The sequence below is a fragment of the Panthera pardus genome, unplaced genomic scaffold, assembly GCF_024362965.1.
Source record: "Panthera pardus isolate Hobbes unplaced genomic scaffold, ASM2436296v1 HiC_scaffold_25, whole genome shotgun sequence".
NCBI lineage: Eukaryota > Metazoa > Chordata > Mammalia > Carnivora > Felidae > Panthera > Panthera pardus.
The window spans coordinates 46143678-46155978 of NW_026526821.1; the positions used below are offsets into that span (position 1 = coordinate 46143678).

Sequence of the window (12301 nt, forward strand, 5' to 3'; positions counted from 1 at the left end):
GAGTAAGAAGTTGCTGTGACCAAGATCAAAGAGGTTTTTGCCTATTTTCTCCTCTAGGATTTTGATGGCTTCCTGTCTTACATTTAGGTCTTTCAACCATTTTGAGTTTATAAATAAACATTTTTTAAAAAGGGGTGAAAGAAGTATTGGTCTACTTCACTTTGCTATCTAATCATCTTATTTTTTTAAGTTGTTCATATTAGAAAACATGTCCCAAGTTCCAGACAATTCAGTCATGGTTTTTCAAATAAAAACTCCATTATTAATGGAAAGGGGGCTGCCCAATTAATAGCTTAGGATTCAAATGATAGTATGCCTCCCCTAGCAGGTTTTTTTTAGATTCTTTAAAAAAATTTTTTTTTTAATTTTAGACAGAGAGTGCGAATGGAGGAGAGGAGCAGAGGGAAAAACAGAGAAAATCATAAATCTTAAGAGAAATCACAAGCATAAGAAAATCATAAGCCCTTGAACACGGGGCTTGATCCTATGACCCTGGAATCATGACCTGAGCTGAAATCACGAGTCAGACACTCAACTGACTGAGCCACCCAGATGCCCCTTTTTAAAATTTTTCTTTATTCTAGAGAGAGTCCCCTGGTAGGTTTTTTTGTTCCTTTTTAAATGATCCTGATCTCATATTAGTGACAATCAAAAAAATTACCAACAAATTAATGACAAAGTCTGTCCTTAAAAATAGAAGTAAGCAGGCAATTTCTGTTAGTTTGGGACCAAAGAAATGCACAGCCTGAGAGAAGTACATTACCAAAATGACATGAGCAGGACAGGCCTTGTGAACTTTATGACAAAATGCTTTTGTGAGTCCTAGGACTTACTTCGTTCACACATCATCTTGTCACAATTAGCAAAATCAAGTGTCTTTGAGTTGTTTCTCTGCATTGAAACAATACACACATTTAGTAAATAGTATCAGTTAAATAGTTCCCCATAGATAAAAATTGTGAAACTAAGAGATTTTCAAAATTTAAGGAAGCTCTGCTAGAAATTACTTGGTTAAGAATCTAATGAAGCTCAGAAATATTTACTTTGATCTCTTGGGTAAATGGCTAATTAAACAGCCACATGTAAATGATGTTTACCTGTGGGTCCCTTTGCTGTCAGCTGGAGTCAATCCCGTCTCTTGAGTAAATACATCATTAAAGCCACCGAAACTCAGATTATGTCCCCTCGAGACCAGATAAGATCCACAGCACCTGCATAACCTATTAGGTAATTACATAATTGAGCTGCATGCTTTTAAATCAGAAAAATTTGTAATTACTTTATGTGGACAAAAAAAAAAAAAAATGAGTTGGGTGCTTCATTAAAACACAAAGTGCCTTAATACTCCTTTTCTCCTAAGTGATATCTCTTTCCACCCAAGAGAATTTCTCCATGCAAAAGCAGAGGGGCATGTTGGTATCATTCATACAGTAGGTCAGTCCTGTCCCCTACCACACACACATTGCCAGAAGAGACAGGTGACTGGTCACAGAAATCCCTTCAAACTCTTCCTAAATGATGGCCTGTTTTTTTGGTTTTGTTTTTTGTTTTTTGTTTTTTTTATCTTATCTCTTGAATACTCATTTACCGGCTTGTATGAATACTTCCCCCTCTCTTCCAATTGCTCCATAGATAAAATCCCCTTCTCTTTCTATCCCTTTCCCCTCCTATAACTTAAGAGCATTTCATTTTAAACTCTGAAAAATTACTTTTGGTGTGCAAAAGTGAGGTTGTTGAGGAAGGTCAGTTAAATATGTGTATTAGGAGAAAATGTTATGTGCTGTTGACAGCCCTAATTCTCTTGCTTTTTTGTATCAGCATTAATAGCACTGATTTACATATAGAGCAGGATTTATTTTTACTAGATGCTTTCACATTCCCTTTCTGTTGTATTTGTACTGCCTATCACAGAAATCACATTCTTTTAGGGCTAGCATAAGTTTAAAAAAACCAAAAAACTAACAGGAAAAAAACTTCCAAACTTGGAATATTAAGGTAAACAGAAAGAATAAAAGAAAATTGTCAATTGAAATTGCAGTGTGTGGTTTTTAATATTTAATGTATTGACAAGTGTGGGCTATACTGACTGTGTACAAAGCTTCTTTTTTTCCTACTTGTCACAAGTGAACTTCCCTTCATATCATCACATTCCCTTCATATCATCACATCACATCATTTCAAACATCTGTATGGATGTTTGAGACCTCTGTGTGAATACTCCAGTCTCTTTAACCACACTTCTGTTGAACATTTGTGTTTTTTTGTTTTGTTTTGTTTGCTTTTGTTTGTTGTTGTGGTTTCTTTTTTTTTTTTTTTTTAATTGTTAGAGAGCGTGAGCTGGGGCCAGGGTCATAGAGAGAGAGAGCAGAGAGATCTTAAGCATGCTCCACACTCAGCACAGAGCCCAACACGGGGCTCGATCCCACGACCCTGGAATCATGACCTGAGCCGAAATCAAGAATCAGATGCTCAACCAACTGAGCCACCCAGGTGCCCCTAACATTTGTTTTTAATTGTTACTCTAGTAAAAAAAAGTTTCAAAGAACATCTGAGTAATTCAGATTTTACAACTGTTTATGCTATTTCCTTAGGATTAATTTCTAGCTGTGGAACTGTCAAGTCAGAGGGTGTGTGCATCTCTCAGGCTATAGCTATGCACTGGTACATCTCACTCTGGAAGGGTCATCAGTTATGAGGAATGAATGAAAATATCATTTCTGTGAACTTTTTATGAAACTGGATACTACAGACTTTTTTTTTTTTTTTAGCACCAGCATTGAGAAGTGCAAATGACATCCAATTTTTTTTGTTCATTTGACCTTTACATTATAGTTGAGGTCAAATTTTCCCCTACCTATTTGTTAGCCATTTGTATTTCTTCTTTTATAATTTGCAGGTCCGTGTTCTTTGCTCATTTTTCTATTAGGTTAGAAATATTTTTTCTTACTGACTTGTAGGAACTTTTTTAATATAAATTGGTACAATTTGTTACAATATTTGGAGCAGTTTGATTTTCTCCTTTCATTTCTTTTAATGGTGTTTTGGACATAATGTCTTTTCCAGTAATATCTTCATTTATCTATGCATGTGAATATCATAATTGATAAGTTTCTGGATATAAATTAAGAGACGACTCTTGGGATTTTAGACCTAGCAGGATCCATATTTAAACCGGACTTTGAGAAAAATTCTAGTAGAGTTGAACCAGTAACTAGGTATCCTGCTGAATATAATTCATGGGACGATTTATCTTTCATAAGATCTGAAATGTGGAGCTACCACCATCAGTCATCCTGCAAACAGTGTGTGTCTTTCTCCTGGCTCCTGGGAAGCCAGAAAAGTGAGGGGACTAGTTTGTTGGTATTGACTTAGGCATCAGACAACTGAGAGAAGTGAGACAGTCTCCATCTCCCTCCTAGGCTCCAAATGTATGAAATCAAAGATAGCCTTTATTCGCTAATGGGTAAGTTGAAACCCAAGCATAGTCCATTCATAAGCACCATCAGGAGGCCGCTAGTAAAGTTGTTGTCTGGTGACATTTTTCACATAGAGAGCTCCAATTTGCAGAGCCCATTCAGTCCCAGCATGAGCTGTGTAAAGTAGCTTGTTCTCTCTTCTCTGGGCTTTTGTTCCTTTGCAGGTACTGGTTAGTGTTGTGGCCTCAGACTGCAAACTGCTTCAAACTGGGGGCTTCCTTAGAAATATGCCCTTCTGAAAGGTCTGCAAACAGTACGTCTTGAGAATGTATTACAGATGTTTCTTCTGACTCTGCAGAAGTTTTTTTTGACTTTAAACTTTCTCACTGTTCCTTGTCTGAGGCTGACATTTCTTTCTGTCCTGCTTATCATTATTCCCTGCTTTTAGGGCCTTATATTGTGGATTCCTCTGCAGATGACCCAGTGGGCACATCTGCTCTCTCTTGGCTCCATGATCCAGTAAAGCCAACCTAGCCATTCTTATGTTATAATTTGACCCTCTACCAAAAATCTTTACAGATATAAAAAATTCATTGTTAAGACATAGAGGTGCCTGGTGGCTCAGTTGGTTGAGCATCTGACTCTTGATTTCAGCTCAGTTCATGATGTCACAGTTCATGAGATTGAGCCGAGTCAGGCTCTGCACTGACAGCATGGAGTTTCCTTGGGATTCTCTCTCTCTCTCTCTCTCTCTCTCTCTCTCTCTCTCTCTCTCTCCCCCCCCCCACTCATGTACTTTGTTTTCTCTCTCTCAAAGTAAATAAATAAACTTAGAAAAAAAGAGAAATTATCTATAGACTTATCTTAGAAGATGAGTCCTTTTAGTAAATGTCTCTATGAAAAAAAGTAAGAGAAATTCCAGAGACAGGAGTATTGAGTAAAGATAAATGGCATGAAATGTACAAAATAAATAAAAACCTGCAGTATTCCTATCACTCTACTTACCTCTCTGGAGTGAAAGACGAGGGGTGCTTGGTATAGAACTAGTGGTAGTACTGTATGGTTATCAAGCATATAAGGACTTATTAGAAAGAAATTTACTGTATTAGTATAGCATTTTATTCTGTGTTCTTTTTGAGACCCAGTTGGAACCCAGCTAAAGCAAAAGGGATCCCATTTGCTTCATGGAAGGGATCCCTTCTATGAAAAGGGATGCATAAACCAGTGAGATAAATTATGTGTCATCTCTGAGGAGCTAGTGAGAAGTAGTTTGAATCACTGGCAACCCCAGTTTCTGGTGTCTGCAAATTCTACAGCACAAAGCACAAGAAGCTTCAATAGCCCTTGAACAATTCTATTCTTAAGATATGTGTTAAGACAGAGGCTATTATGAAGTCATGCCAAGAAATTATTAGTTACAGCTATTGCATAAGGTAAGATGGGGAAGAAATGCATATTTGAGGCTCTTTCAGAATGTTTGGATTATTTTAACTATCAGAAAAAGAAATGTACAGCTTTCACTACAGAATTGGGGCGAATTCATTTTGTTCACATTCTAAAATGCTTTTCACATAGCCAGCATTATTGGGGACACAGAATTGGAGCTTAACTCTCTGGGGGAAGAGACTAGATCAGGATGGGTGGAGATCTAGAACTGAGACATGCTGGAATGGTCCAGAGACCATAATGACAGAGAGATGGCAGTTCAAAGAGGTGGTCCTACTCTTTATACCTCTCTTCCTGGACAGATTCTGGAAGCAGGTGCAGCACAGTGGTCCATGTAGGCAACTGGAATTAGGGCACTATGGCAGCCAGTGATGGGAACCAGCTCTCGCTTGAGCTTTGGAAACAGGACTCTACACCTGAACTCTAGTCTGCAGAAGCACAGATACTGTGCAGATCATCCCAGTACAGAGTTACCATAACTGGAGTAAGAGTAAAATCAAGGACTAATTTAAATAAATAGAGGAAAAGCACCTGGTTACTAGAAGTGGACTACAGACAGATCCTTGCTATAAGTCTAACTTGATGCGAAGTTAGGCCAGAACTCCTTAAATCCTCTACAATCATAGAAATCCTCTGTAATGGGCATGAGTCCAGGAGGCCAGCTGGTCCTAGGAAAGGCAGAAGGCAAGAACCTTGCAGGAATGTCAAGGCTGACAGCAGTGACCTCAAAGTATGTTCCAAGCCAAACTCACAGGGCTAGATCTTCCATGTTCTGCCTCAGTAATTCCCTTTGTCAGGGCATCTTCACTTTCTTTCATATTAATCACAAGGAAAGATTATTATCTTCCCTCTTGTTTACTAGATAATTATGGTTTTACCACTTTTCACTTAGACTAAAGATAACCTGTGAGGCTTTGTGCAGTTCCACTCTTCTAGAGTCTTGTGTTCATTTCCCACAGGTTGGGTTCAACACCACCCTGTGTTTACTCCTGTTGTCTGATACCAGTGATAGGTCAGCACCACCACCTCGTTTTCCTCTGCCAAAAGACTGGGCAAATCATCAGTTCTAAGTAGGAAGAGAGGTAAAAACATATTCTCTGGCAGGAGGTGATGTCATCATTGGTTACCTCTTGTTAGCAGTGTATTTTTATTTCTTGGGAGGAGAGTGCTGACCTGACGAATAGACGTGAGTATTAACCTGTCCTGTTAATTGCCACTTGTTCTCCACTGCTCAAGTTGGCCATGATGAAATCTGTGCCACCTGCCTGCCCGTGAGGCATGAGCTGATACAGGTAAGACATTTCAGGGCCCTTTGAAAACAGATAGGCAGTGTGGTGGGCAAGTTTCCCAAGCTCCCCAGCAGACTGAGGGGCAAAGTGCAGAGTGTCTTTATCCTTGATTGAAGACTATGATTTAGAATAAGATTAGTTCTCTTTTTGCTTTAGTATATCCTCCTTAGCCACAAAGTTTTTCTGTAATCTTCCCGTTTGGGGGAAGTTCAGGGGTCATTTCTAGAAGGATGAGGATATTGGGGCACCTGGGTGGCTCAGCTGGTTGAGTGTCTGACTCCTGATTTTGGCTCAGGTCATGATCTCATGGTTCATTAGATTGAGCTCAAGCAGTGTGGAACCTGCTTGAGATTCTCTCTCTCTCTCCCTCTCTCTGCCCCTCCCCCACTCATGCTCACTCTCTTTCTCAAAATAAATAAATAAATAAATAAATAAAAATAGAAGGATGGGGATATCTTAAGGTCACATTTTTCCAGATCTCTTTTACTTTCCAAACCCAACTGTCTTACATGCCCGAAAAACAGATTCATGCAATGAAAGAGTAAATCTTGGATAAACAAGCCCAGATTAACAGAGATGCTCACATCTCATATACATACTTCACGAGTCAACACTTATGCATTCTGTAAGTCCTCAAAAAAGGTGTCACTGCAAGTGCAAGTTGTTGTAAAGAAATTATGCTGGAAAATAATCAGATGTTGTCTTATCTTGAAGACATTTAAATTTCAGTTAAATGTCAGGAAGCAAATTAAATCCCAAGTAAAGCTTAACCTGAAATTACATTTGAAGACTGGGTTTTTGAGACCAAGGGTAATGTGACTAGAGTTTGTTTTTATTTCTTTGTGCTTTCTTTTAAACACTGTAGGCAACGGCATTATTGAAAAAAGCCCTTACAGAAGAGTGTGATGATAGGTCAGCTATTCACAGTAATGAATCATCTTGCAGTCTGCCATCTATTCTGAATGACAATAGTGGAATAAAGGAAGCAAAGCCCACTCTGTGGCTCAACAGTGTTCGTACAAGGGAACAAGGTAACTATTGTTACAAATTCTGTCCACAGAAGAAATGCGTTCAAAGTCACCATAACACCCTCTTTCTCAAGGTATACGTATAAAATTAAGCTGACCAGAGAATACCTCTGATTTTAATATGCATAATATCTTACTTGTTTTAAGCCACCTTTTAGTAAATGTATTTGTTTTCCTTTAGTCTAACAGGAATGGAAAACCTAATCGTAGGTCTGCAGTTCTGCTGAATTTCCAACAAAATAAGTTTTCATAAGTAATGAAATCTTAGCAAAACTAACCTCTTGACAGTAGATCATTTTGATTGTGTCACAAAGATGAAGATGATTCCATTAAAATGATTCCATACAATACTGTGAAGTTTTTGATATCACTTAGTAAAATTTACTCATAATTTGTAAACATTCTTTTTAATTGTAATGGAACCTCATAAAAGTCTAAACAGATGACCAAGAATCTGAATTTATGCCTGCCAAATTTAATAGCCAATGTTTAGTGTCCAGAAATTGTGATAATTTTAGTGTTACTGTCAATTCATGCCAGTAAACTGCTGTGATGGTATTTCCAAGAGAGCTGTGAGTTGCTCAGGACATACTCAGCAGTTGATATACATGTGCAGGATTTGAAGCTTACTTGTTTTGTTTTGTTTTTTAATTTTTTTTTTCAACGTTTTTTATTTATTTTGGGGACAGAGAGAGACAGAGCATGAACGGGGGAGGGGCAGAAAGAGAGGGAGACACAGAATCGGAAACAGGCTCCAGGCTCCGAGCCATCAGCCCAGAGCCTGACGCGGGGCTCGAACTCATGGACCGCCAGATCGTGACCTGGCTGAAGTCGGACGCTTAACCGACTGCGCCACCCAGGCGCCCTGAAGCTTACTTGTTTTAAGCCCCATTTGAATTTGATAGATGCCACGCTAAATTATTTTGCTTGAAGACAGCATAGAGAGAACTTTTGGTTTAGAATCAGTTTCCTTTTAGAAACAGTACTATTTCAGACAAAAAAATAAATAAACTAATCAAAAAACGGACATGGAGAGGCAATGAAAATAAAAGGAATGGCAGTTAAAATAAAAGGACGAAGGTCTACTCCATAAATATATCCTTGAAATACACTTTTATCATCATGTGTTCTGTTTTTAGAAGTTTCCAGTGGCTGTGGAGACGAGACCAGGGAAGAAAGCGTGGCAGCAAAGATCCCCATCACAGGTAAAGTTACGGTCGCCTGTGAGTTTCAAACACAGGATTCAACCTTATTATGTAATCAGAACCTTCTAGGTTAGTGGTTTGTGGACTCCGCTAAGAGCAAGGATATTCAACTGCTACATGCTCGAGCAGGAGATTAAATTGTAAGAGCAGGATGTGTGAGTTTACGTTAACATAAACTAAGGTGGAAAATAACCGTGTCTATTGAATTCTTCATAATCGTGTCTTACATTTACACATGTGAGCACCCCCATCACACAGCCTTTCAGCACCTGCGTCTGGGTGACAAGGTCAGTCTCCATGGGGAACACCCAGTCATTATATGGCAAACTACAGATGTTTCTGATGTTACTCTTTTCTTTCCTGTGATAATTGAATGTGTATTATTAAAATAAGAGCAGGGAGGGGGAAATGCCATCTGGGAAGCTTGTCTTGTACCTCTGATAACTTAAAACTAACCAAAAATAGGAGGTGGTTAGCCTGTCTGATAATTTAACAATTTTAGCAGTAAGGCTTCATCAAGACCTATTAAGATTTCTGCACATGTATTAGGCTTGTTTATATGGAATCTGAATATCATTACTTTTTTTAGTTTTAGAATATCAACAGCAGCAATTAGTATTCTGAACAGAGTTCTATTTGTCGTACATCTAAATTTACTAGTACCTTATTTTGTAAAGTGGTGTCCTACTTCATTAGAAATTCAAAGGTCTGACTTTAAATATTTATACAAGTAAATACACCATTGCACGGAGGTACTGAGGCATGCATCTGCATATGTGGTAGTTTTGTTGTTTATAAGCAGAAAAGAATGGCTTTCCTTTATGGCAATACAATTCATGGCCTCATGATTAATTTTTTACGCCCATGTTTCTGTGATGAACTCTGGTTTTGCAAAGGGAGTTTATAGTAGAGCAATTATTGTATATATTCTGCATCAGATAATATTTCACTCCAAAATGCAGAGGTTTTCTTTTCTTTTAAACCTTTTCCCAGTGAGATATTTATTGCTTTCTTATTCTTCGTTTTGAGAGAACTCTGGTAGAGTCTCTTCTTATTAATAGAAGTATGGATGATTCCAAACTGCAAATAACCAAGAAGTCATTTAGATGCTTTTCCTTTGCAATTTACCTTTGAATGCACAAGTATCTAATGACCCCTGAAGTTATTTCAGATGAAATGACCAAGGCTTATTGGGTGGAAACCAGGAAATGATCCACTTACCCATTCTTACTTCTCCAGTATTCTTTGGAATCATCCCTTGCATATAGATGACTCTTCCCCAAATTAATGCAGAAGGTATTTTCTCATAGACTTTCTTTAGAATAGAAGAGATAGTTAAATACTGGGCTTTCAAAATTTTCTCCTCTTCCTGAAGAAAGGGGTGTGACAAGCCTAGAGGTAACAAGGATTATTTGCCATTAGGATCTTTAAAGAAATTGCAATTCCATCATCATGCCATTGACCCATTGATAGTTGGCAGTTAAAAAAAAAATGCCTTGCACCTGGTTCTATGCCAAAGTAGTAGTCATAAACTAACTTGGGAAATGTGAAAGAAAAAAAAAAAACTTGCAAAGCCAGTGACTTTGTTTGAGCATTGCCTTCTGTCCTGGCTACCACACTCTCCTCTGTGGAGACCCACCAGACTTCCCATGAAGTTGATGTCTGAGGGCCTCAGGCACCTTGGCTCTGCTTAATACTATATTGTACCATGTGTCACTGAAGTTACTTTGATCTTCAGTTCTTTTTTTTTTTTCATTTTTTTCCAGATATAATTGTCATATAACATTGTATTAGTTCAGTCTCCAAGTTCTTGACCATCCTCTCTTTATTAGGTCTTTGTGACTTTTGGCATAATTATTTGGAGATTTGGCCTTTGGTAGAGTAGGGCAGGTGTCCTGTTTGGCTTAAGATACAGTCCGCCACCCCCTTCATAATAATTTTGTTGAGGCTTTCCTGTTGTATGAGCTGCATTCCTTCTAGAGTATTCCAAAGGAAAAGAATATTCCAGGGGCTGTCCTCTGGGAGAGATGTGGCAGCTGAGCCTGGGCTTTGGCATCAGCTGTCTATGTCAGCTCTTTACTCCCTGCTCTATTTCTCCACCCCTCTGAGCCTCTGTATTGGGAAAGACATACTACCTGGAAAAATTGTCCTAAAGTTGAAATGAGGTCATGTGTGTGAAAGCACCAAGCATGTACTACACACTCAATACATGAATGCTACCTCCTGAACTGTAGTAACCACTTGGGACCAAGACCCACCCAAGCCTTTTGCTGCCATAATTTCTCATAGACAGTACTCTGCATAGTACTGCTAAATTAGTTTCTGCAGGAAATTTCCACTTGAAAACTCAGTGGATGGTTTGACTCCAGAAGGATGTTTACTTTATCAAAAAAGAATCTTAAGGAGAGTTCCATGATATTTTAGGAACTTCTACTTAGTCCCATGAAGAAGTTAATGAAGTAGTTCCTGGAGTTTTCCCTGGTGGAGGCCGGATGTCTCTGTGAGGGCTTATGCACCATAAGCCTGAGGTGCCCACGGTTGAGGACATTGCAGGGTCCTTCATCACCAGAGAAGTCTTCCCTTGGTGTGCTCTCACAGGTATTGATGAGCTGATGCAGCATTTCCCCAAATCTGCTCTGTGCAGTGCTCCACCCAGAAGATATGTCAAGGAATACGTGTTTTGTGACCAAACCCTATTTGACCCCTCTTTCTCTCTACAGCCAGCACAGTGCTCTGGAGCTTGCTAAAGACTTTTAGAACTTTCAGTGAATGAACAATTTATTTATTTTAATTTTAGAGAGTGAGCACGTGTGAGCAGGGAGAGGGGCAGAAAGAAAGAGAGAATCCCAAGTAGGTTCCATGCTCAGCACAGAGCCCAGGTCTGGGCTCGATCCCACAATCCTGGGATCATGACCTGAGCCAAAGTCAAGAATCAGACACTCAACAGACTGAGCCACCCAGGCGCCCTGTAAATGAACCATTTAAAAGTGTGAATTTAGAGTTTCAAATAATCTCCTATCTGAAAATGGAATCCTTCCTATAAATGGCCTACAGAATTAATGTTCTGTGAGACACATTTTGGGAAATACAAATATACACACATATATGTGAAACGTTTGTTAAAACCTTAAGTCTAGTGAGGACACTGGTTTTCTCAGCAGTCTAAATTTATCTTCAGTGTTTTCCTGTGGTTCCTTTTTGTGGGAACATCCCTCATGGATAAGCTAGCTTCTAATAAGACCCTGGGCTGCTTTAGTGTAAGTAAACCTAGATGATGTTATGATTGAAAGTTATATGTTAGTTATATGTTAAAATGCTCCCCAAATGGACAACCAGCAGGTTACAGTAGTAACTTATGTCAGTCCAAAGTGCTCCTCCTCAGCGTGGGTCCTCTGTGTGACACTATTTGTTTTACAGCCATCTCAGGAGAGATGTAGTAAAGAGAGAGGCTGAGGCAAAATTCAGGGCAGGCACCAGGAAGCTGGGCAGAATGGGTGGGAAGCTCTGAAATAGAACTGTTTTCAGAATGACAAGGGTCCTGGGAAAGTTTAACTTGAAAAGGGCACAAAAGCTATCTTTAAATATTTGTGGGGCTGCCACATACCAAACATTTATCAAGCATAATTACAGAATGTAGCCCAGGGGGCCCTTATGTGAGTGTTGCAGGAAGGAATTCACAGCTCAGCCATGGAAGAACTTCCTCACTCTTCATTTCAGCAAAAGCAAGTGTGTCCTCCAGCTGCCGGGTGGTTGAACCATGGCAGGAACCCACTGTCTAGAGGGGCTCTGTGGAAGGATTCCTGTTTCTGGGAATGCTGACATTCCTTCTAATGCTAGAAGTCTGTGATCCTCAGTCCATATTGAAGGAATCAAGTGTACCACCATTCTCATTTCCTCTTTTCCTTTTCTTATTTGTT

The 12301-nt window shown here is 39.1% G+C and overlaps 1 protein-coding gene across 1 annotated transcript in view; it reads left to right on the forward strand.

Moving 5' to 3' along the window:
* The window catches only part of KIZ (kizuna centrosomal protein), a 143298-nt gene that overhangs the window by 105022 nt on the left and 25975 nt on the right, over positions 1-12301 (forward strand). Inside the window, exons 8-9 of the mRNA XM_019462377.2 lie at positions 7017-7182; positions 8319-8384. Of these exons, the coding sequence (XP_019317922.2) occupies positions 7017-7182; positions 8319-8384 (232 nt within the window). The remainder of the gene's footprint in view (positions 1-7016; positions 7183-8318; positions 8385-12301) is intronic.